At 41.1% G+C, this 25,947-nt stretch overlaps 1 protein-coding gene across 5 annotated transcripts; it reads left to right on the top strand.

Moving 5' to 3' along the window:
• The first annotated feature begins 218 nt into the window (after positions 1–218).
• On the top strand, positions 219–24,232 carry USP44 (ubiquitin specific peptidase 44). 5 transcript variants are annotated; one of them, XM_043492101.1, is made up of 7 exons: positions 279–371; positions 3,089–3,139; positions 6,034–7,549; positions 20,803–21,001; positions 21,806–21,914; positions 23,154–23,359; positions 23,807–24,232. In XM_043492101.1, exons 3-7 carry the CDS (start codon positions 6,116–6,118, stop codon positions 24,007–24,009), a joined length of 2,151 nt encoding a protein of 716 aa, XP_043348036.1. In that variant the 5' UTR covers positions 279–371; positions 3,089–3,139; positions 6,034–6,115; the 3' UTR covers positions 24,010–24,232. The 5 variants fall into 5 exon arrangements, with proteins under 5 accessions (XP_038226494.1, XP_043348036.1, XP_038226505.1 ...); XM_043492107.1 differs by lacking the exon at positions 279–371 and adding an exon at positions 1,001–1,228; XM_038370566.2 differs by lacking the exon at positions 3,089–3,139 and having other exon boundaries at positions 219–371.
• Positions 24,233–25,947: the final 1,715 nt, after the last annotated feature.

The following is a 25,947-nucleotide window of genomic DNA, read 5'->3' on the forward strand; positions in this document are numbered from 1 at the left end:
CCACAGACACGCACCCACACCCAGACCCAGGCGTACCCATGGACAGACACCCCCCCTTCCCCAGACAGAGACCCACCCACGCACAGACCCACAGACAGACTGACACGCGCGCGCGCGGAGGAAGCAGCCCCAGGCAACGGGCTGAACGATCCCCCTGGGCCTGCCCCCAAGGCCCCGCCCCACGGCGGGGGGCGCTCGCTGAGCCGGCTCCCATTGGGCGCCGCGGGGCAGGCGGAGCCCGTCGCCCGGGCCGGGCAGGCGCGGGGAGGGGGGCGGCGGGACTGGGGCCGGGCTCCCAGCGGCGCTGACGTTGTCCAGCTGCCGCGGGAGGCCGCGCAGGCGGGCGCACAAGATGGCGGCGGCGGCTGGCGGTGAGCTCGGGCGCGGGGCCCAGCGCAGCGCAGCGCAGCGCAGCGCGGGCGGGATGTAAGCGGGCTCCCGGGCCAGGTGGGTGAGAGCCGCCCCCGGGGCGTCCGTCCCGCGCCGGGGACGAGGAGCCGGCCCGGATTTGGCGCTTCTGGAGGGACAGCGGGGAGCGAGCGTCTCCCTCCGCCGCCTCCCCAGCCCCGCGGGAGGGAGCCCCTCGCCGCCCGGCTGGGCTGGGAGCCGTTTCTCGGCGACCCTGGCTCTGTCCACTTTCCCCCCAGCCCGGCCCTTGTAGGCTGGGGATAAAGGAGGTCCCGGGGGACCCGCTCCCCTCCCGTGCGCTGCAGCCCCGCGCTGGGGGGGAAGGATGCTGCTGCCGGGAGAGCTCTGAGCTCGGGGGCCTCCGGGGACAGGGCCAAGGGCTTGTCCGTAAAACAACCCTCGCGGCTTGTGCGTCTCGGCGCTGCGCTCCCAGGGCTGCTCCCAGGGAAGCCAACTCGTTGCCGCGGCGGCGGGCGGGGGGGTTGGCGCAGATTTTGTGAGGACTGGAAAGTCAGGTTCATGGTAGCTGTCAAGGGGAGGCCGACACGCTGCCGGACTCTCTCAAATAGTCCTTCGTTTTTTCCAAGGCAAGATGCGCTGCGCTCACTTTAGTTACCGAGCTTGTCCCCGAGCCTTCACGTTTCTGGGGATGCTGCATTCGGGTGGAGGGCAGCTTTTGTGGAACAAGCAGCCAAGTGCAGCCTTCAGGCCTCACACTTGATTTCTTTTGTTATGCCTGAGTCACTGACATAGTCGGGGGCTGGAAACCCCTTCGCTAAGGTGCTGGATGCCGAGTCTCATTTGAGAGCTTTTTCAGAAGGTACCTTTGTGGGGGAGGGACCCTCCAAGAATATTGTGAACTAGTAAATTTGCTAACGAGTCAGCCAGGAACTGCAATTAAATGCAAATGAGCAAGAAACACTGGCATAAAATGAAAAGGAGGACTTGTGGCACCTTAGAGACGAACACATTTGTTGCACTCTAAGGTGCCACAAGTCCTCCTTTTCTTTTTGTGAATACAGACTAACACGGCTGCTACTCTGAAACCTGGCATAAAATGGTTCACAAAGCAAATCTGTTGTTTCTGGTGAATCCTAACGTTTTCTTTTTGTTCAGTCTGAACAACCAAATTAACAATCACTATGTTGCAAAAAGGTTTCTTCATTACTTACCTCACTGAGAGGAACGAGGTTACTTTTTTGACATGACAAAAAGAAAAGTCAGTGAAATACTGCTGCTCTTGCTTCAAGTGTTGTGTGCGCTAATTTGGTCTGATTGACTTCTTTATTATGGTAGCACCCAAAGCCCCCATCAGGACTGGGACTAGGCTCTGCAGAAACGTTAAGGTACTTAGAAGAATAATCACATGTATAATTGCTGCTTTTAATTTATCGTTGGAACAGTCAAGTTTGTACATCTGTTCCGATTTGCTATGAAGTGTATCCAAACTGATTAGAGGCACTTCCTTCTTCTGTAAAATTGGAATAAAAACAGGTTCTTGTTCTGATTTAAACACTCTTCACCATAAAGTCTCTGTAACTGAAGTAATTTTACAACTATTTGCGATAAGTAGGCATCTTTTGCTCATATGTCTGTAATGTTCCGCAGTTCCAGTGTCGCTGACATAATCGAGAACTACCCTAGAGTTTATTCAGTTGCATCACTTCTGGAAAACAGTACAAACTTACTAGAGGCAAAAAACTTTAGGATTAATGACTAATTGCTAAATCCAGATCTGACTGGGTGCAGAATAACTAGGATATAGGGACACCCTGACCAGTGTAATAGGTTACTTCAATGTCTATGGGAAGATGCTTCCAATAGTTGTTTTAAATATTACTATTTTCTGTATGATTTACTAGCATAACAAAATTAAGGTTTAGGTTCTGCAAAAAGTTATGCTTGTGCATGTTTTCTGGATTTGGATAAAGTGGAAACCAGTTCAATGAGTTATGTCAATCAGTTTAGGACCCAAAATGTTAAAGGGATACTTAAAAAATACATACAGTTCACTTCCTTATGTGCTCATAACAGATTATTAAAACTGATATTTTACAATCTAACGTCAGTATTTTACTCTTGTATTGCACTTGGTTTAGACAAAATAAATCAGTGGAGTCGGTAGTTGGTTTCACTTTCACTATGTTAGTGCTACCCAGGTTCAGATTTTAATGACTGGGGGGAAATGTTTGTTTTGTTTTTTTTTTTTTTTTAACTTGAATTTAAAAGACTGAGCAAAGAGTTTATTGGCTGTAAAAAGACAATTTGTAACCAAATTTTAGACCAAATTTGATTGTCCCTTCAATTACAAACCTTTTAATCTCTCCTAGTAGTAGGACTAAATAACATTTAAATAGAAATTGTTCTATAATGCAAAACTTTATTTTTATCAACGTTAAAGGCAATACTTCTGAACTTTTATTAGGGAAGAAAATCTGAGTCCTTGATACACTCACTCTTCTGCCAGTGAAACTCAGGGAAGAGAAGGTTCTGTAGAGTTGAATTCTCCCACAAGTTTTAGCTAAACACTTTTTGGTTGGCTGACTGTGTTGCCATTATCTCCTCTGTTACTTTGTTCATCCTTTCTGCTCAGTTCTAAGTGCTAATGGCAAAAGGGAGCATTGGTCTCTGAAGTGCTGGTCAATTCATTAACATTCCCCTCCCCCTCCCCCCTGCACAGAGAACTGAGTGGTGAGGGAGGACTACAGGGCAAGACACTAACCATAAAGAGGTACTAAATAACTTGGCTTTAGGGAATTTAAACTTGTAAAGTTTAATGGCACAAGTAGGCTGCTTCATCCTCCCCACTCCAGCTACTAGAGAAGAGAGCTGCAGGCTCTATCAGAGGTCTCTTCTGTGATTCTATTAGTCTTTCTAATCCATCTTTCCAATTCAAGATTTTTCCCTTAGATACTTTGACTTAGTGTTTTGCCCACCCTTGACATAAGTGTCTTAAGTTATGTGACTTCCATTGTTTGTTTCTACTTAAGACTATTCTACAGTCTAATAGATACAATTATAAGGAAGTGGCTCCTGATATTGTCTTCCCATTCTTGATTTCATCCCATGTGTTATCTTAAATAATTTAAATCTTATACAAGTATTTGTTTAAAAAAAAAAAAGCTCGCTTAGTGCCAAGCTATACGTACTATACAACACTTCAAGTCTTTCCTTAGAAACAAATCCACTAAGTCCACTAACACTTTTGTTTTTTCTTCTGAGTTCCCTCAATGCTGTAGAAAAGTGTACTCTTGGCTCCTGTTTGTCTTTATGCCCCATATGGCAATTTTAAAGCAATGTCACCTTAAGCTTTCATAGTCCCATTCTATTACTCTGCATATTAAAGGCTTGATCACACAGGCCTTAGTTACCCAAGAGGTCCCTCTGAAATCAGTGTAACTACTTGTGCCCTCAATTCAGCATGTGCTTAACTTTAAGCATGAATAGTCCCATTGAAGACTATTCATGAGCTTAAAGTTAAGCACATACTGAAGTATCTTGCTCAGTTGAGGTCTGGGTAGGAGTGGCACAATTAAGCTCTAGTTATATAAAGTATTTTTAGTGGCTGTTTAGGTGTCCAGAGGCTTGGTAGTTACATTTATAACAGCTGTAATAATAATCTGAACAACTCTATTCCTCTCTAGTCTCTATCCTGGCTTTCCAGCAGATAGGTGAGGTAGCAGAAACCAGATAAATTTCCAGTGACATATTCTTTGAAATCAATGTTGTTCCCATGGACCATTTCGCTTTCCAAAGGAGAAGGTCATTGTCAGGCTTCCCAGCCAACTCTAATATTAAAGAGAAGACAAAATCACTTCCCCATTTAAGCATTGTTGTCTAACCAAAATACTGTATCCTAACCAAAATCGGCAACCCCTCATTGATCTGACCCACATCAATGAGTCCTCAATTTCCATCAGTTCCTTCTGATTGATAAGAGATTTAGGGGCTGTGGGTCTGGCTGCTCAGCTGAGTGTCTTTCTCAGACCAGACATAGGGAAGTCTGAGCTTAAGTGTTCTTCCTCTAGCCAATGGGAACACTTCCTGCTGGCTTGTGGAGCTTTGGGAAGGAGGACTGTGAGAGCATGCATGGGCATACAGCGTTCAGTAGTCTGTAAAAGCACCTGTATGTAGTACTTATTTTCAAAGTATGTATAGTAACTAATTCTTGCAATATCCTTAGGTAGGTATTTTCTTTAAGTATTATTATTTGACCTGCTATAACTTCGTAAAAGAAATAACATAAGAATTTCATCAGTATGCAACTTATTTTTAAAATCTCTCATATTTTCATACACATTTCCCATTGCATCAGGTGTGCACCCCATAGAAAAGAATAGTGGTGCATCTCTGATGATGTTTATAGCTTTAAGGATTAAATTCTTTGGTTTGAAAAATATAATTATCTTCCAAAGAGTTTTCTTTAAATATTTAGACTTTATAATGCAGGTGTTATCAATAAGTTTACTTGTATCTAAATATAAGTAATCTGATTGCCAAGCAGGCATGTTAAGTAATGAGAAAAGGCAGCAACTGTTATGGTTATATTTAGCTACCTAACTGCCCTGTGGCAAAATCCTGCTCTTTGGTCAATACTACAGTACTTTTATAATTAAACCAAAGAACACTAAGCTGCTGTGTATTGTAGTTCTGTGTAAAAGCTCTTTAGGTAGAAGCTCTGTAAAACAAAAACTAAATTTACTGGAAATCGTGCAGTTGCAATGTTACATGTGAATGATTGCCAATATAGTGTAAGAGTATAACTGAGTGGCAGTAGTGTTGTGTGCCATTAGTTGAACTTTATTATACAATATTGACATAAGTGCAACACACTTGGTAAAGCATGCCTTTCAGACTGGAGGGAGCAAAGGAAGAATGGGATTAGCTATTTTTTTTTTTAAATAATTATTGCCCATGAAATATCTAGTCTTAGGGATATTTAACTTCCCTATACATAGATAGTATTGACTCTAAGCACTTATGGAAATTAAAATGAAAATTTATCACAGAATTATACATGTTACCAAAATGTGTATACTGACTTTCAATTTTTACTATCTAATCACTGAGAGTAATGGGTTATCTTGTAGCATTTTTCATTAGTTATCTCATGAGGAATTAAGGTGAACTGAACATTTGAGTTAAATACAAAGAACTGTTTCTGATCGTAAGTCACTAAGCCCTGAGAGAGAGGATGGTCAGTGGTGATGACACTAGCTGGAGACCTGGATACAATCTCCTGCTCTGCAACAAGCATCCTGTGTGTCCTTGGGCAAATCTGTCTCATTTCCCCATCTGTAAATATCAGTTTAGCTTGCACCTGTAAATCTACTAATGTAAGCTAAATCAATATTTGCCAGGTGTTCATACAGAGTTACACTGGTTTAACAAAAATATGTTAATATGTTATCAACATGCCTCAGCCTGGATGTTCAGTCTTCATGCCCATTCAGTCATGGACTTTTCTCCTAAAACTGGTAACAAAGTTGTTTGTTGTGACTCTGATTGCAGAATAGTACATCGGTGCTCTTTTAAAATAAACCAAGTAATTTTATTGCCAAGGATATATTAACTTACTTTTGACTTGCACTATATGTGAAGCTGAACTTTTTTTTTCCCCTTTAGTTTTCAGGTCAGAATGTCATGGACAGAAAATAGTTTGGATAACGTGTTTCTCTAGTTTTTCTCCAGTATTTCAGTATTAATAATGGATAAGTGTAAACACATAGGGCGACTGCGGCTTGCCCAAGACCATTCCATCCTGAACCCTCAAAAATGGCATTGTGTGGACTGCAATACTACAGAATCTGTCTGGGCATGCCTTAGCTGTTCGCATGTTGCATGTGGAAGATACATTGAAGAGCATGCACTAAAGCACTTTCAGGAAAGTAGTCATCCAGTGGCATTGGAAGTGAATGAGCTGTATGTTTTCTGTTACCTTTGTGATGACTATGTTCTTAATGATAATGCAACTGGTGACTTAAAACTATTGCGAAGTACATTAAGTGCAATCAAGAGTCAAAACTATGTCTGCACTACCCGCAGTGGCAGGACTTTGCGATCTATGGGTACGAGTGATGACTCTTACCTTTCACACGATGGTGCCCAAGCCTTGCTTCGAAATGAAGACCGCATGTTCACGGCTCTGTGGCACAGAAGGCGTGCATTAATAGGCAAAGTGTTCAGATCATGGTTTGAGCTAACACCTAATGGGAAAAGGATTTTGGAAGAAGAGAGGCGCCAGGAGGAGGCAGAGGAAAGAAGGGACAAAGCTAGGAAAAGAAGACAAGAGCGAAAGCGTCAGTTGAAAGTAGAGATGGAAAAAATGCCTCCAAGGAAGAGTTCTCGTTTACAAAATCAAAATAAAATATACTCAAAAGTATCGCCCTGTTTACAAAAATTACCACAAAATTTGTCCTCTCCTGCAATGCTGAAAGTAACTTCTACCTCAGATGAAGTAAGATTGAAAAAAATTGGTGATTCTCCAATTAAGCGAAGGCCTACAGTGACTCCTGGTGTAACAGGACTGAGAAACTTGGGAAATACATGCTATATGAACTCTATTCTGCAAGTATTGAGTCATTTGCTTATTTTTCGGGAATGTTTTTTAAAGCTTGATCTGAACCAAACTCAAGAGTTGCTGGCAACAGCAGCCAATGAAAAAACAAGATCCTCTTCTAAGCACCCTCCAATTACTGGTTCTGCATTTTGTGTGAATGAGAACCAAGTGAAGGTAAAAGGATCATCTTCTATGAGACGACCAAGTTTATCATCCGGACTAAGTGGAGGGGCATCAAAAAGTAGAAATATGGAGCTTATTCAGCTCAGGGAGCCAAGCTCAAAGCACATTTCTCTGTGTCATGAGCTACATACTCTGTTCCAAGTTATGTGGTCTGGCAAGTGGGCACTGGTGTCTCCTTTTGCCATGCTCCATTCTGTGTGGAAACTAATCCCAGCCTTCCGAGGTTATGCCCAACAAGATGCTCAGGAATTCCTCTGTGAACTTTTGGATAAAGTACAGCAGGAACTGGAGACAACTGGGACCAGATACCCAGCTCTCATCCCCACTTCTCAAAGGAAACTTATCAAACAGGTTCTGAATGTGGTCAATACCATTTTTCATGGACAGCTTTTAAGTCAGGTATGTCTGATTTAAAAAAACCTCTTAATATTGACAAATCACTGAAAGGAGATTAGTCAGTGATGTACAGTACACATTTAAGGCATTAGAGTTGAGGGAAAAAGAGTAGAACTACTTAGTTGAGATGATGAATAGAAAGGGACATGATAGCAGTTTATAAAACGATAGTACACCTCTAACCGAATATAACGTGGTCCTCGGAAGACCAAAAATCTCACCGTGTTATAGGTGAGACCACATTATATCGAACTTGCTTTGGCCCCCTCCGTTCCTTGTTCCCTGACTGCCCCCTCCAGAGACACTATCCCTAATCACCCCCAGGACCCCGCCCCTACCCAACCCCCTGACTGCTCGGATCCTTATTCACCCACCCCGCCCCCTGACAGGCACTCACCGGCAGTGGCAGGAAGCAGAGTAATGTGGCCCCAGCCCACTCCACTCTGCCAGCTCCCAGCCATGGCGCTCCGCTTCCTGCCGCCGGTGAGTGCAGGGAGGTTGGGGAAAGACTGCCCCCCGTACTCGCCTGCGGTGGGAAGCGGAGCAATGTGGCCCCAGCCCGCTCCACTCCGCCATCTCCCAGCCACGGCGCTCCGCTTCCTGCCGCCGGTGAGTGCAGGGAGGTTGGGGAAAGGACGCCCCCTGCACTCACCGGTGGTGGGAAATGGAGCACAGTGGCTGGGAGCTGGCGGAGTGGAGCGGGCTGGGGCCAGGCTGCTCCACTTCTGCCGCTGCTGGTGAGTGCAGGGGGGGGAAATCCCTTCCCCCAAGCCCCCTCCCCCGAGCAACACGGCTGGGGCCAGGGCAAGGGAAGCAGAGTGGGCTGCTCCCAGCCCCCCGCTAATCCCCTGGGCTACTCTCGGACTGTGGGGGCCCCCAAAAGTGCCCCCCCATAGCTTCTGCCTACCAGACCCTAGGGAGGAGCCCCTCACCCTAGGGAGGCCCCCAAGACCCTCTGCCTCTTATTCAGCCCCGGCCCGGCACCCTTAACATGCTGCTCAGAGCAGCCTGTGGGAGCTTTACCGTATTGTGTGCGAACACGTGTTATATCGGGGTAGAGGTGTATAAAGAAGATCATTTGAGAACTCCTTTCACTGAGAGGGTAATTAGGAATTGCCTGATTAAAAACTAAAAAATAAACTTCAATGATAGGTTAAAATACTTTTACATCATACTAAATTGTATAACCCACTCCTACAATATATTATTGAGGCAAGGAGTTTAATCCTCTTTTTAAATCTTAAACACTATCTAGTTAGTTTAGGGATCTGGAATATGTAACTCATATGTAAGGACATAGGTCAGCCACTAACTGGTGGAGTTGGTAAGAAACTTCTCTGATGGGCATATTGGTTCATAACTGTCTACTATAGAGGTTTTACACTTCTCTATGCAATGTCTGGTTGACCACAGGTGGAGAAAGGATACTAGACCAGATAAGTTCTAGGTCTGGTCAGGTATGACAATTCATGTTTTCATATGACAGGTGCCAACTTGGAAAATTTGTCATGTTATAAGTAGGTTGAACTTGATCTGGAAACTCCGTAATATAGAAGTGATTGCAAGTATGGATTCTACACACGAGGGGATGCTGATTTATATATAGACCCTTCCTCCACACTTCCCCCTCCCCCCCAACAGTGTGAGCATAGTTATATATGTAAGTGCTTGTACCGGTATAGCTTAATTCCCATAAGTGAAGGTAAATAAGCTATATGGCATCTTTATATCAGGGTTGCACTGGTAAAACATCGGGTTTAAAAAAAATCACACTCTTAAACAAAATAGAAATACTAATGAAGTACTAATACAAAAACTGAAGATCTGGCATTACGTCTGTTACAGGAAAACATGTTCAATATATAATCACTTTTACTTGCAAGGTTGAGGCTTACTTTGGATTACGAACCTCCTTTCAGGTGGTAAAATTTTCAGGGCTCTGCAGAGGGTAGACAGCAGCAAAATCTTAAAACAGTACCACTACTGCCTTTTCCTATATAAAGGAGGCCAATGGCAAGAGAACATTCATAGCCTCCTGCATTTGGGGAAGGGAATAGCAAAATCTTTACTGAACAGGAGGTACGTATGAAGAAAAATCCCATCACAATGATGTAGTTTTTATCCTGTTGGCCAGGGGGAGAGAACTTGAGAATGGTGGAATCCTTTACTTCTTTGAGCATCGCTACAAAATAGCTTGTTTTAATGTACTTTTGATTGAAGTCTGAACAATTCAGCCTATACAAAATATACGGTTGGCAAACATGTCTGTTTATAAAAGTGTACATGGACTTTGGGTTTCTACTTCTAACGCATCTCCTCCCTATTATTTCCCACTTATTAAGATTCCATGTGTCCTCAGTTAGACAAGTGCCTGACAGAGTTGGCATATCTGGATTTATGAACAGTGGAGGCTGAGAACATGAAGATAGTACATGAAAAAAGAGTGGTAACAAAGCATCACACACAGTATTAGAGATAAGCATGTACAAAGTAATTCGGAAAATGAGTACTCTTCACCTTTTGTGTTTGTCTCTTGTCAAATCTCAACCAAAAAACTCTCAAAACTTTCACTTATTTTGGTGTTTTATTTCTGAACATCTAGGTTCAAAACCTGTTACACTAACTCATTGTGCTACCTAGCTGTCAGCCATTTAAAAAAACAAACCAAAGTGGAACAAAACAAAGGACTTCACAGGAAAGCTAGTGTGCCAGTTACTATTAGGCTCCTGCCCCTGAAGTGTGAGGTTACATCAGCCTTAGCACTTAGCATGTAGCTTTGTATTCTGTAGTGATTTTGTTGAATTTAGTAGCAACAGAACATGCCTGGCAGCTGAGATTGCTCAACTGTCAACTAATTTAGATTTCCTAATTTCTAGGAAATGTAACAAATTCAGTGCTGCTTGAAAGTCAATTTTTAGTTTCACCACTTTCTTTCTTGAAGCTATATTTAATTAAATGTTTAATATTTGATAGCTGAGGAGAGGTGGGATAGACCACCTTTTGGGAATTTTAACATTTAAGTAACGAGATCTGGGAGCTTTCAAAGCAGCTTGTCACTTTTACAGTAAAAGAAATTCTAAAATATATTGATCTTGGTGTACTGCAAAGATATAAAGTGAGTTGTTGACCATAAATTAGCGGTTGCTACAGAGGACATGGTGTAGAAGTCCCCTAGTAGTAAGGGGACTGTGGATACAACACAGTTGATACAATCTTTCTCCTTGAAGATGGATCTTGTGTGGTGGTACGACATGAACTAGCCACAGCATCCTTGGATTTGGAGGCATCCTTAGATTTGACTGGACTCACTGATCCCCGTTTCTCTTCCACATGAAACCTTCAGTACAAGTATCCTCCAGTTCCATCCCAGATGGAACCAAGCTTCTGGAGCTGACAGTGGTGTCCTCCAAGGAAAGGGACTAATTGTGAGAACCCTTTGTCTTCTGCTGTTCCGCAACCACAGAATTTGGTGGCAGAATCTAAGCTTTCCTTTCAGAAAAAACAAACACCTACTCTTCTGGTATGAAAGGGTCAAAAGCAAATTGATATATTGTGTGTAAAACCAACTGAAACAGTAGCTTTAAGATATGTGAACTGAAACAGTCATCTGAATTGAGGTTTCAATTCTTAAACCTAATTATAAATCAAATTTCAAAAGTAGCCTTCCACACTTTTGATAGTGTCAGAACAGGTTTGTGAGTTCTGTCATCTTAACTGAAGAAATGTGTGGAGAGGTATATTTGACTCTCTCTGAAAGCGATCTCTTATCCAAAATCAATAATTGAAACTCCATTGCTATTAACAAAACGTTAAGTCTAATTAAAAAACCCTTACCCTCTTAATTGCTCAACTTTCACTCGTGATTCTTGTTACATTTCAGCAATTTACCAATGATGGTGGTCTCCCAGTCTAGGTGGGACTTTAATTTCTAATGTAAGAAACAAACAGAAAAAAAGCCATGCTGAAACTTTTTCAGGCCTCCCTATAAGCATAAGAGGGCACAAACCTATTTTTCCCCGCCATTTGCAAATCACCTTTAAAGGACATGTGACCACTTCCCACAAGAAAATGAATGTCACTAGGTGAACTGGCACAAAACAGTTAAACAAATGTTAAGTCTTACCTAATGCTTTTAAGTAATTCTGAATTTTGAAATCTGATTTGATAACTGAAAGTGAAATCAGAGAAATACAGCAAGTTTAAGAATATTTGTAATAAGCACTTTTTTAACTACATGAAAAATAACTATATATAAACCTGCTCCAAATGAGAAATATCATAACCTTAAAAGAGGCTATTTTGTGAATATTCCACTGCATTTGAATTTCAGAGACCTTATGCGAAGCTTTTCACTTGACATCCTAGTACAACAAGAGGAAGAGGTGTGTCCTTTGGCTCCTCTTAAAATAAAATTGTAACTGAGTTCCTTTTTTTCTTAAGCCAAATTTACCAATATTTATCATTGATTAAAAACAGTTATTTTAGAATTTAATAAAAAACTAGTTTTAGCTACTATTACTTTGCTTCTGATATATCAGTGTTTCACTGACCAAATATGGTATCAGCAGGAATTAGATCTTTAGAGGTCTCTGTATGGAAGTTGATTTTTAAAAATGAGACAATTCAGTTTAGTTGTTCATGTTTATTATAGTAGTGCCTAAGGACCAACCATGAATGGGGCTCCATTGTTAGGTGCTGTACAAATTGAGAGTAGTAAACAGTCTGTGTCCCCAAAGAGTTTACAGTCTAAATAGACATGAAAGGAGTATAACATACAAGCAAAGTTGAAGCAAGTTGAAAAGCAAGTTGAAATGTTTTAAGTACTGTGCTATGAATTTAAGGGGAGAACTTTGCAGGAGGGAGGGAGGATGGCTAGCATACAATCTTGCCTATGGAAACCAGGGTTTTATGATAGCTTGGATTGGATAAGTCATTTCACAAAATAGCAGGACTTGAGATAGACAGTAAGAGTGTTTATGCTCATCATATATTAGCCTGTACCACTCCACACATTAATTTCTACCTCTTGATGTTAGTCTCTGGGATTTTATTTAGGGGAGGTGGTGTCTACTGATTCTCAAAAATATCTCCTGTTAACTTTCCAGGTAGGTGCATTTCTCCATTAGGTGACATTTAACTTAATCTATAAATAGTAATTGAATCACTGCTGCTTGCTACTTCTGTGGAGTTTGCATGTTTGCTTGCAGCATGCAGCTGGGGAAACAGACAACAATCCACCTTGCAATCTGAATTTAATATGTGAAAGATGCAGGTGTGAGATCCCTGCAGCCAAGTTCTGAATGAACTGAACAAGTACAGCCTGGGTAGCAACACGGCAGAATTCTGTACACTGGCTGATCTCTGGCAGTCAATCTGTTCCTCTTTTCTTCCTCCCATTCCCCCCAAACAAAACGTTGTAGCCCTATCAAAGATTACTTTTATTTTTATTTTTTTTTATCTATTTAAAGTTTGCATAGTCACCTGTGTGCTCTCATAGCATTAAACCCAACAATGAAAGTAAAGAAGAGGAGCGACCATGTTGCTGTGAAGGAGTCCAGGACATCCACCGTCAAGCTCTGCCCTTCTTCTCACCTGTTGCACAGAGCAGGGGAAAATGGATCTTTGATCCTGGGATCAGCTTTTCCCACAGCAGTGTGGTAACAGCTTGCTTTCCTCTACCATAGCTAGATTTAATGGTATTCTTGAGGTGGCTGCCTGTCAGAATAAGTCTGTAACCACCATGCTGCTTTTCTAGGGGGCTGCCCTATCCTCCTTGAATCTAGTGGCCAAATCTTGTGATCTCATGTGAGTACATTTTATTAAGATAATGTAGAAGTAAAAAGAAAACGGTACAGAGTTTAAGCATAGAAGTTTCTGGTTATCAGGGAATAAGGTACAGATTATCAAGGGATGCGAAATTCGGTTTAGGAACGGGTGGCGTAAGGAATACGTAATCTGCAATCTCCCCGATTGGGGGTAAAAGTTTAACGGGTCAAAGTACAGATATTGAGATATGGGGGTATGTTGTCCATATAATGGCTATGTTCAAGTGTGGAGTATAATGAGTGGATACAATAACGGGGATGGATCTAACTTCATTTGGTGGGATTTAATGTTCAGTGAGTTTATGGTTCCAGTTCATATGGTCCAATGGAAAATGTGTCTCAGTCCCTTTCCTACAAATTAAAATTCACTTACGTGGAAAAGGATTGCAAGGCCAATTGTCTGCTTTCCACAAGCAAATTCGTCAGACATAGCAAGCAGCCTTTGATTCAGTTGCCAGTCAAGTTGTCATCTCTGCAGACAGGCCTTTATCTCCTCATATGTAGTTAAGTGGCTTTTTTCCTAGCCATTCATACATAACTAATTGTACGTAATACCCTTCTTTCAAGATATGATTGAATGTTCATGGTGGAGCTGGTGCAACAGGAACTCCCAGACTGGGTAACAGGGAAGCATTGGCACATGCTCACTTTGCCTGATACTCACTAAACTGTAATCTCACTTATCACTCTGGATCGGCTATCCATGTATGTAAATTAATGTAAACAAAACTGTAACAAACGTTTCCTACAATACAACTTTGCTAATTTTTCCTTACTATGTTGTTGTTTTTATATTTTAAAAGTCAAAATTCTTAATAGTGCAAAAAAACATGAAACAGTCCTACCACTAACCATACCCTTACCTGGAGTAAAATCTCATCCCCTTTGCTATCATGCATACTCCTCACATACATTATAAAATTGTACTGTTTCTCTCAAAATATCCAGATATACTGCTAATCTATATCAGAAAGAGGTAAATATACTTGTCAGATCTTACTCTATTTCTTCAGTTTTTAAACTCCCCCACAGTGATTAACTTAGTTACAACAACATTGCATATAATTATGTTGGTCCCAGGATATATGAGAGACAAGGTGGCTGAGGTAATATCTTTTATTGGACTAACTTCTGTTCGTGAGAGACTAGCTTTCGAGCTTACACAGCTGAAAAGACAAGCCTGGGAGCTTAAATTGATAACTTTGTTAGACATTAAAAATCATGGACTGAATAGACACTGGATTTATGGCTTATTGTAACAATCTGTAACCCACCAACAGTCCTTCTCATCTGCCTTCCCCTAGGAGAGTGTGTGTGTTGTGGGGGAGGCGGAGTGTTCAGGGGACATTTCACCTTGAATGGTCCCTTGAAATGTGTGTTAACTACTTATGCTAAACAATCTGTTCACATTTTGTATTTACAAGTGACACTTTGGGTTAGTTTTCCAGACCTGAAGAGCTGTGAGAGCTTCAGTAGAAGTTGGTCCAATAAAAGGTATTACCTCACCCATCTTGTCTCTCTAACTTAATTATGTACTCTTCAGTAAACTACATGTTTCTGAAAAACTCTCTCACTAGCTGTGCATTTGTGCCATGTATTCACAGTCTAACATATGAAACCTACACAGCAGAAAAAAAAATGAATGTTGTCATGGGTATATGGTGGAGCTATGTTAACTCCACATTTAAGGCTCAGATCCTCTGATCTGTATAATGACAGAGTAGCAGCCGTGTTAGTCTGTATTCGCAAAAAGAAAAGGAGTACTTGTGGCACCTTAGAGACTAACAAATTTATTTGAGCATAAGCTTTCATGAGCTACAGCTCACTTCATTGGATGCATTCAGTGGAAAATACAGTGTGGAGATTTATATACATAGAGAACATGAAACAATGAGTGTTACCATACACACTGTAACCAGAGTGATCACTTAAGGTGAGCTATTACCAGCAGGAAAGCGGGGTGGGGGGGGAGGCCTTTTATAGTGATAATCAAGGTGGGCCATTTCCAGCAGTTGACAAGAACGTCTGAGGAACGGTGGGGGGAGGAATAAACGGGGAAATAGTTTTACTTCGTGTAATGACCCATCCATTCCCAGTCTTTATTCAAGCCCAAGTTAATTGTATCTAGTTTGCAAATTAATTCCAATTCAGCAGTCTCTCGTTGGAGTCTGTTTTTGAAGTTTTTTTGTTGAAGAATTGCAACTTTTAGGTCTGTAATCGAGTGACCAAGAGATTGAAGTGTTCTCCGATTGGTTTTTGAATGTTATAATTCTTGATATCTGATTTGTCCATTTATTCTTTTACATAGAGACTGTCCAGTTTGACCAATGTACGTGGCAGAGGAGCATTTCTGGCACATGATGGCATATATCACATTGGTAGATGTGCGGGTGAACGAGCCTCTGATAGTGTGGCTGATGTGATTAGGCCCTATGATGGTGTCCCCTGAATAGATATGTGGACAGAGTTGGCAACGGGCTTTGTTGCAAGGATAGGTTCCTGGGTTAGTGGTTCTGGTGTGTGGTTGCTGGTGAGTATTTGCTTCAGGTTGGGGGGCTGTCTGTAAGCAAGGAATAGCCTGTCTCCCAAGATCTGTGAGTGGTGGGTCATCCTTCAGGATATGTTGTAGATCTTTGATGATGCGTTGGAGAGGTTTTAGTTGGGGGCTGAAGGTGATGGCTAGTGGCGTTCTGTTATTTTCTTTGTTGGGCCTGTCCTGTAGTAGGTGACTTCTGGGTACTGTTCTGGCTTTGTCAATCTGTTTCTTCACTTCAGCAGGTGGGTATTGTATAAGTGGACCCTTATGCTATTGAAGTCAGTGGGGCTTTGCATCAGTACAGGAGCCATCCTGCACATATCAGAGTCACTCAATTGCTTATATGAAGAGCCTGTGGAATGAAGAACTGTATACATACAAGGACCTTGAATAGAAAGGTTTCTACACAGAATGACTCTCAGAAAAAACTGTACCTCTGCTGCTTCCTAGCAAGAGCGAGGGGATAAAACTCATCCAGGTTGCTTCAGTTGAGCTGTGCTTCTGCTGGGTCAGGATTGGTACTATAACAGTACAGGACTCATTGTCCTCTGCAGAACAACTTGAAAACTGGGCACAGATGGACAGGAAAACGTGCTGAATTTAAAACTTCAGAACTTGACAAAATTGCTTGCATTCTTACTCTTATTTGTGCGTCTCATCTAGAGCCCACAACTCTATCTTTTGCATTCATTTTCAGTAAACCCTTCAAGTAATATATCAATTAAATAAGCATTTAATCCAACAAATACCTGTTTGTACAGCAGAAGTGTATTAGTCTATATACTGTAATTATGCTCAAAGACAAAAATAATCACCTAAACTTTGGCCAGGTCTAGACTCTGATTCCTTTTTAATTCTGAATTACTGATAGTTTATGGCTTTAGACCAGGGGTTCTCGCAACAAAATTTTTGGTGACCTGAGAGTGCGGCCACCAACTCTTGCTTATGGCCACTCTGACAAATTTTCCTAAAATACTTTAAGAAAAAAAAAATATGCACATATACATGTCCAAAGCATTGTAATTCATTTACGTAGGGTTTTTTTTTGCAGACTCAATAATAAAAATAATGGACAGTTGTATTTTGGTGCCCCCAGTCCCTACTGTCTCCCCTGGCCCTCCATCATCCTCCTGGGCTCGCCATCACCCTCCTGGGCCCTGCTGCTTCTCCCACCCCCATTGCTCCCTTCCGTAACCTTACACTCCAGGCTCAACTCACCCTGCTCCTTGTCTCTTGACCACAGCGCCTGGCAAGGCCAGCCCTGCTGCACTAGGCTGAAACCCAGAGCTGGATCCCTGTGGGGGTGGAAAGGAGGATGAAGCCCACCACTGTAGCCTCTGGCTCAACCAGAGGAGGATGGCTGAAGTCTGCCCCTGGAGTCCCATGGCTGCCGGGTGGCAGGGGGGAGTGCTCCACTTGGCACTGTAGGGAGAGACTGCTGCTTTGCCCCCTCCCCCATCTCTGCCCAGGAGGCTGTCGTGGTTGCAGAAATATCCCTTGGTGGCTGCATTTGAGAAATGCTGCTTTGACATTGCCAGACTTTGGTATTTATGAAGTGTATAGCTGACTGAGCTCCAACCAGAGTAACGTAAAATGTAAATTTCCTCTCCACAAAGAAAAGAAAATTTTCTTTTCTTAGAACAAAATGGTTATGGTTTTGTTTTTTGTTTTTTGTTTTTTTTTTTTTTTTGGAAATTAAAGCTGTTGGCAACCTTCTATGCTCTACGCTATGCACTTAAAAAAAAAAAAATCAAATACACACATGTGAGCTGGCTAACACGTAGATCAGCCACTTATTACTGGATACTAGTACATCTTTTGTATTTGCTCCAAAGAATTCCACTCATGAAATAGCTGATTTCAGGAGGAATGGCAGAGTTTCAAGTTATAGTGCCCTTTAATATGCGTTTTTGGTTTAGTATTTTAAAACCCATTTTCCCAAAAAAAAAAAAAAAAAAAAAAAAAGGTTTGAAAAAATGCAGCACTGCAGTGAAGATTAAGCTTATGCTGAACTATGTGAAAGGAGGTACTGAACAAAAATGGTCCCCAACACAGTAGTGATCACTACTATGATACCTTTTGACAAACCTTTTTCAGGGTGTTTTTTTTGTTTTGTTTTTTTTTTTTAATTCACCACCATTGCATGCTACTAAAGGTATAGTTGTGACTGTTCAATTGTGGGCAAATTATCTCCTATAACAGAGGTGGGCAAACTATGGCCTGCGGGCCACGTCTGGCCCAAGGTACCAACCTACCTGGCTGCTGAGCTCCCAGCTGGGGAGGCTAGCCCCTGTCCCCTCCCACGCTGTCCCTCCTCTTCTTATACCCACCCGCTTAACTCCCAGGCTTTCCAGTAAGCTTGTCCTGCTGCAGAGCGGCACAGTAAGGGGGCGGGAGGAAGGGGGGTTGGATAAGGGGCAGGAGGTCCTGGAGGGTAGTCGGGGGCAGGGGGCGGTTGGGTGGGGTGGAGGTTCGGGGAGGGCGGTCAGGAAACAGGGAGCAGGGGGGTTGGATGGGGGTGAAGTTCTGGGGGGACAGTTAGGGACAAGGGTCCCAGGAGGACAAGGGGTGGGGGTTGGATGGGTCAGGGGGCCTGTCAGGGTGGGGAGGGTGGATAGGGGTTGGGGCAGTCAGGGGACAGGGAGCGGGGGGGCATAGGATATGGCTGGGGTCCTGGGGGGGGGGTAGTTAGGGGCAGGGGAAGAGACCAGGAGCAGGGGGAGGTTGGATGGGTCAGGAGTTCTGAGGGGGGCAGTCAAGGGGCGGGGGCCAGGCTGTTTGCTAAGTCACAGCTTTCCCTACCCAGCCCTCCCTTCCCTACCCAGCTCTCTCTACCGTTTTGCAACCCCAATGTGGCTCTCGGGCCACAAAGTTTGCCTACCCCTGTCCTATAGAATTCTGCGGGAAGACTTATTTTGAAAAAGTTTTAATATTTGCCCTTTTTCATACATGATGAGGGTGTGTTGTCTTCTGAGATGAAGATAGCAAGGCAAAAACAACACGAGAGGAAGAGTGAGAATTGCAACCTGCATTAGAGGCAAAATGACCCCTGTAGGACTGCAAATGGTGGTTTTATCAGATTCAAAGGGTCAGATACTAGTACAGCACATTGGGAAAGATTGTGAGCTGAGCTGTCATGAAAAAAAGGAGCTTTTGGGGACATGGGCTGAATTTCCATATTTCTGAAGGTTGGTGATGTATGACACAGCCTGAGATTTCTAGAACTGCAGCATAGAGTGTTGTTTGAGCATTTGTCTATGATACAATGTTGATAGCTTATGGAAATAACCAAATAGGAAGAATGTATTTATGTGGATAATAAATAACTGAACTAATCAACCACTGTTTTGGCTTTTAGTTATACTTTCAGTTACAAACATCAACATGTTTTCAAGTGTGTGGAATTTTTTTAAATAAATGTATTTGTTATAAGAACTGAAGGTGGCAACATGTAAATTGCATGTCACTGGAGCAAAATATTATGTTTTGAGTCTGTAAATGTATATTTACAGAACATATTATGTTTGAATTCCATAAGCTCCATAATTTGGGGAAGATGTTAACCATTATATCACAATAGGGTTGTGTCCTGTACTGGAGGTTGTGTTGAAGCTATCCATCTGGGTCCACCTAGCAGTCAGGATCTACTCCATTGATTTCTCCAAAATATTTGGCCTTCCCAAAATGATGACAGGTTTAGAGCTGCCATAGTTAGTGATTTCTGAATATTTATAAATATTGAGTTTTTTTTCCCAGATGTGTGTTAGTCTGATTATTTGGAAGGCTCTTACATATTAAGTGTAAATATTCCTGTAACTGGGTTACTTGTACTTTAACCATGCGGAAAACAAGAGGTAGGGATACCTCTCGGTAAAACTAGAAAATATGGAAGATTTATTTCCAAATGTGCCTTTTTGGCCTTTATTGAGGGTGTGAAACAAACCTATTAGTTGACCCTTTTTTTTTTTTTGTTAGATTGTCCTGAATTATATCTGATATATTCCAAATGCAGTCTTGCTACTGCTTCGGGCCCAGATCCTCCAGCTGGTCCACAGGGAATCCACTTGCATACTGCGTATGGAAGGATTATAGAGAAGGACTCTGATGCTGCATGATGTAGTACCTCTCCAAATGCAGCTGGCATTGCATTGGCTTTTCTGACTGTATTGCAAGTGTATCTGAAATTTGTCTGTTATATTATTCTACTTCTTTAAAAAAAAAAAATCTACGGCTTTTTAGGAACCTCTCTTTCCATTAAATATCTATCAAGTGAATTATATTTTCCTTGATGCCTTATCTTCCATTTTTCTAGGTAAATTCTCATTTCAGTTTACCATATTTTTATTATTGCTAATCTATTTTAGTGGCTGTCCTTTTTCCTTTAGTGTGACAGATGGCTGTACTTACTGAAAGAAAATTTTTTTTTTTTTACCTGTTAAATTGAAGAAGCATGTCTACCAATCCAGGTCTTCCCTGTAAGACTTCCAAAGTGAGAAGAATGTGATTTTAAAAAAAACCTAATATTTTCCTTTCAATAAAACTATATCTTACTATATAAATCATGTTAGTTATTGCTTTGTAAGTATTTGTTCTAGAAAGAAATCTCAGGGACTGTTCTTCCTTCTCTTGAGCAATCCCAGACAGATCATTTTGAAACTACTTCTAGTTCACAGAAGAGAAAGATATCAAACACCTTAGTGTAATACAGTGGTGGACATGCTGCTTCAGAGAAAATAAGTTAACAGGTAATTTTTTTCTTTCTAGTTAAAATATTTCTTCTACTATATACATCTGTGATCGGAATTCACATACTGTTCTCAGAGCTACATTAAGGGACACGTGTAGAGAAGCAGGTTTTTGGATGTTAGAAACTAACTTAATATTTTGCTTAACAGGTTACATGTCTTGCGTGTGACAATAAATCAAATACTATAGAATCCTTCTGGGATCTGTCGCTGGAATTTCCTGAGAGGTATCATTGCAATGGGAAGGAGATGGCTTCTCAGTATCCATGCCTATTGACAGAAATGTTGGCCAAGTTTACAGAGACGGAAGCTTTAGAAGGAAAGATATATGCGTGTGATCAGTGCAACAGTGAGTAAAGGCAGTATGTACTCATGCATATGTTCTCCACGTAAAATTAATATAGGCATTAAAAGCACAAGAAAAGGAAAGCAAGACAGATTTTAAAAGCATCTGTCATATAAGTAAACATAAGACTTTTACTTAAGACTGTTTAATTGTGAAAGGAAATAGTATAGGAAAAATCACTCTTCTGATTCAGTGCATCAAAAGTGGGTTTAAGAACTCAGATTAGGTCTTCAGGCCAACTACTGTTTTTCATTAGAAGGTGGTCTCCAAGAAGAGATGAAAGAAACCTGTTGAAATAAGTCTGACACTATTAAATTAACAGACTGTCTGCACTTGGTCCTGATGAAAATAGCTGAACAGCTGTATATATTTTCCAACGTTCAGTTGAATAATCCAGATGTGTACCAAAAAAGAGGCATTTTGCATGCCCAATAAGCATAAAGTAATCCTTGCCAAATGGATTCCAAAAAGCTCTTATTAAACTGACGATATAGTAATAAAAAGGAGTGCTTGTGGCACCTTAGAGACTAACAAATTTATTTGAGTCTCTAAGGTGCCACATGTACTCCTTTTTCTTTTTGCGAATACAGACTAACACAACTGCTACTCTGAAACCTGTCGATATATTAATATATTCAGTAGCCTTTGTTACATTATCTAAATACTCCAAACCATGGGATCAATAAATCTTAAAATGAAACATAAGCATATTTGACAATGAATTTTTGAAGCTGTATTCAGGAGGTTTTTTTGTTAGTGGTAGGTTTTTTAAATTTAGCACTTATTTCATTGTGTGTTTGGTCACAGCAAAACGCAGGAAATTTTCTTCCAAACCAGTTATACTTACAGAAGCCCAGAAACAACTTATGGTGTGTCGACTACCTCAAGTTCTGAGACTACACCTTAAACGGTTCAGGTAAGCAGTGCTATATGCAATTTAGAAATGTTGCAAACTCTCTTTGAATAGTATATTCCTCCTTGTTCCCATAGTCACTAATCCTCTGGGCTCATTCAGTGGGTGAACTAAATCAGTTTTTGAGAAATCCCTCTAAATTGTCTTCCTTGAGAATGCCCTTAAACTCAATAGTATGAGGAAGAACAATTTCTGGAAACCCATTTCTTCTTGGTAAATAAAATATTGTTAGAATGCATATCGTAGGCAGAGAAGTGAGATTTTTATTTCTGCTACTTCCCAATAACAAGAGAATTAAAAACCTATCCTGAATATTGAACACTTAACTAGTTTGAGACAAGAGAATCAATTTTCTCTAGTTGAAAAAGAGACTTTTGTGGATACCTATATGTACACAGAAAAATGTCACCTGAAGTATCTCTGATATCTTGAGAAAACAACAACCTACAGTTCATTGTTTTGAGTTGTGGACTGAAACTGGTACCATGCGACTTTACTAAATGTTGAGAGATCATAGCAACAAACTTTATTTAAAATAGATGATAGCGTTATTCACTAGTGCACAGTCTGAAGTTTGCATGCAACCCACCAGGGTGATTGTATAACCTGCAGCTTTACTGACATTCTTTAAAAACCCTTATCTAAATCTGGTAAAGTGTGCTAACATGAGCAGCCAGGGAGAAGAGATTGCATCTGTATGTGGTCTTAGTCCAGCCAGGGGAACAGAGTGACTCCTGAATGAGGAGAGAAATGAAAGTGTGAACCAGCCTCTGGGGTGATCTGTTTTTCACTTTTAATGTATAGAGTCAAATCTGTAATAAGTCTCTGCAGCTTCTGCATCACTTTTGTGATTTTAAATTTTTTTGGTAATTATACCCACTGTCTTTCAGCTTGGATGACTAGTGAGCACGGGAGAGCAGGCAAATGTGAGGAGGAATATTTTGGAGGCTGAGAGCAGCAGATGGTGAAAAGCCATATGTGAAGGATTTTTCCCTATGAATGTTGAAATGAAGGGGAGTGAAAGAGGAGATTAGTTAAGGGGGAGCTTTTGAGGGATATAAATTAGCATATACATTTAGTATAAAAGCACTAGCAGATGAGAAGGTTTAGTAGCTCAGAATTCTAACTATGCAGAATTTAAGTGTGCATAGACTCACTGAAATTATCTATTAAACTGTCTTCAGAAAACACAAATTAACTGAATAATATTCACATTTTCTTTAAATTTTGATATTTTTCCAGGTGGTCGGGACGCAATCATCGAGAGAAGATTGGAGTACATGTTAGCTTTGATCAGATATTAAATATGGAGCCTTATTGCTGCCGGGAGTCCCTGAAGTCCCTCTTACCTGATTGCTTTATCTATGACTTGTCTGCTGTGATTATGCATCATGGGAAAGGATTTGGTTCAGGGCACTACACTGCCTACTGCTATAATTCAGAAGGAGGTATGGACAAGCAATTTAAATCAGAAATGTTTGGTTTTGTTTTTGTTTTTTTCAGAAGCTACACTTCTGGTTCCTTAGTTGAATCAATGAATCCACAACAGGATCCTTACTTTCTTAAAATAAAATGGACCAAGATTTTACTAACCAGACCTACCAGTACCAAAAGAATTATAACGTATAGGTGTTCAATAAAATTAAAACTAATTGTTTCAACTTACGAGAAATTTTTTCATGATGATTAGACAAATATAATCGGGTGGTGTATACAGCAGAAACATTTCTTATGAAGTATGTGATAGACAATTGTTTCTCTGTAAAACTAAGTGCTTATTCTTCACCCAAAATGAAAAGATAAAATTAGTGAATTTTTGTTTTTAACAAATGGTAGCAGACTCGTGTCACCTGTAAAGTACAAGCATCTTACAATGATCTGTTGTTTCATTCTAGGATTCTGGGCACACTGCAATGATTCCATACTCAACATGTGCACTATGGAAGAAGTATGCAAGGCTCAAGCCTACATCTTGTTTTACAGCCAGCGAGTTACTCAGGCAAACAAACACTGTAGAATATCATTTCCTAGCTCGCCATCTGAAAACCAGCAGTGTACTGAATTAGTTGACTGTTCAAGTGAAAACAGTAGTAGCTAATCCAAAGCCAATTTACTGCGTACAGTAAAAGTTTGACTTGTCAACTTTCATGCGTATTTTTAAAGAGAAAATGCAAGTACAAATTGTATTTTTTTACTTGTGAATCAATGTACATTGTTTATACACTTTTGTATTAGCTAAAGTAAGCACTCTTAAGTGTTAGTATAAATTTATATTGATGGCAGGTAACTTTCAAAGTACCTAAATTGCTTTACAACTTTTTTTTTAAAAATTTCCCTTTGAAATTTTTAACTCTTACCTCAGGCTGTTTTGAGCTCTGTTTTTTTATATTTTGATGATCTGATTTGGTTTAGAAAAAAATATTCTCGATGGACAGCTGATGTCTGTATAATTTTGTTAACTTTCTACATGTGTACATTTTTATAGTATAATTTTATAGCATCTATTCTTACTGTCTCTGGGAATCTGTCTTATTCTTCACAGAACATGAAGGTGCACTAACAAAGAAAGCATCTATTAAATGTCAAGTAATAACAGAACTTTTCTTCATTGAGGTAGGGATTTTTTTCCGGGATGTTTTCAAGTGATGGATAAGCAAGGCTCAGATCTACAAAACTGCTACTGAACGCTGTAGATGCTCATGTTTCAGCCTCTGAACATGCACATGGGTGGGTCCATCTGCTGTCTAAGCCCCAGAGCAATTTACAAACTAAGAATGAGAGGCATTTGGCTGCCTAAATTGCATGGTCAGAGGCCACCTACCAAATTCAAAAATGGGGAGACAGACAAGTGATACTGCCCACCTTATAACTTCTAACCTAAGGGTTAGAGCACTTGTGAGATGTGAGAGACCCAGGCTCAGTTTTCCATCCTCCCTGAGGAGGAGAAAGGATGTAAAAAGGGAGTTTCCTACCTTCCAGGTGACTTCTAACCACTGAGCTGTGGAATTGTGTGATGGAGCTGCTCCCTCATTCCCTCCTATTATTGTTCCACTAGGTGTAAATGACTGGAGCAGAGGGACTGGACTGGACCCATGGTCTCCCAGCTCAGTGCCCTAACCCCTGGTCTGCAGACTGATTCCAATTCTCACTAGCTGATCCAACCAATTAGGATAAATATTGGTAGAGAGGGTGGAATTGAACTTAGGTTGCTCACATCCCAGACAAATGCCCTAACCACCTAAAACTTTAAGGTAGCCACCACCAGCAGCAATCATTTTGTGTGGAGTGAAGCAGGCACCTAACTCATTTCCCTCAAAAAGTTGCTTAGGTACCTAAGTCAGCTGCCTCCAGGCAGCAGGTTCCCCTTTGTGGATTGCAAAGCAGTGCCATCTCTAAGATGAGTGGGGCTTAGTATACTCCCATCTGGTCAGCAGCTCCCTGCCATGCTGGCTTTTGAGGATCTGTGTTATGGTTTTCTAGGTATCTAACCGTTAGGCACTGTAATGCTCAGCATTGCAATAGCCAAGTGCCTTTGTGACTCCCCCCTGTAGTCACTATTTTTCCCCAGTGGTGCCTATGGAGCTATACAGAAAGGAAAAAGATTATAGTGTTATTTGTGAAGTGTCCAGAGGAAAACAATAGCATATGTGCTTAGTTACATGTCCAGTGTATTAGTGATAGAAAAATGTAATAGAGCAGAAATGAGGGCTAGGAGATAAAACATGGTTACCTATTTTACATATACCTTTTTACAACTGAGATACTAACCCTAAATTGTTAATTGGGTTGCTACTCTAGGGGAAATTCCTTAAAAGATTTATCTTGCCAAACTGGAAAAAGTGAGCCTAGTTCCGTAGAAAGGTAGCATTGCTTCAGTGATCTCTAGCACACATGAATAAAGCACTATAGTTAGCTGAGCAAAACATGTTGCATAAAACACAGCTGGACACTATTTAAATTTGGATGGGTTGTAGGAGCCATACCTGCCATACTTACTCCTTTAATGGAGAATTCACCTCTTCCTCATTGCCTAAAA

This window comes from Dermochelys coriacea, chromosome 1 (assembly GCF_009764565.3).
Source record: "Dermochelys coriacea isolate rDerCor1 chromosome 1, rDerCor1.pri.v4, whole genome shotgun sequence".
Lineage (NCBI taxonomy): Eukaryota > Metazoa > Chordata > Testudines > Dermochelyidae > Dermochelys > Dermochelys coriacea.

What these genes read in the sequence shown, in the direction of transcription:
- USP44 (XM_038370566.2), top strand. Translation starts at nt 6,116, where the DNA reads ATGGATAAGTGTAAACACATAGGGCGACTGCGGCTTGCCCAAGACCAT. An exon ending in TGCGTGTGATCAGTGCAACA is followed by an intron (nt 21,002 to 21,805) that starts GTGAGTAAAGGC and finishes GTTTGGTCACAG; the next exon opens with CAAAACGCAGGAAATTTTCT. An exon ending in CTACACCTTAAACGGTTCAG is followed by an intron (nt 21,915 to 23,153) that starts GTAAGCAGTGCT and finishes ATATTTTTCCAG; the next exon opens with GTGGTCGGGACGCAATCATC.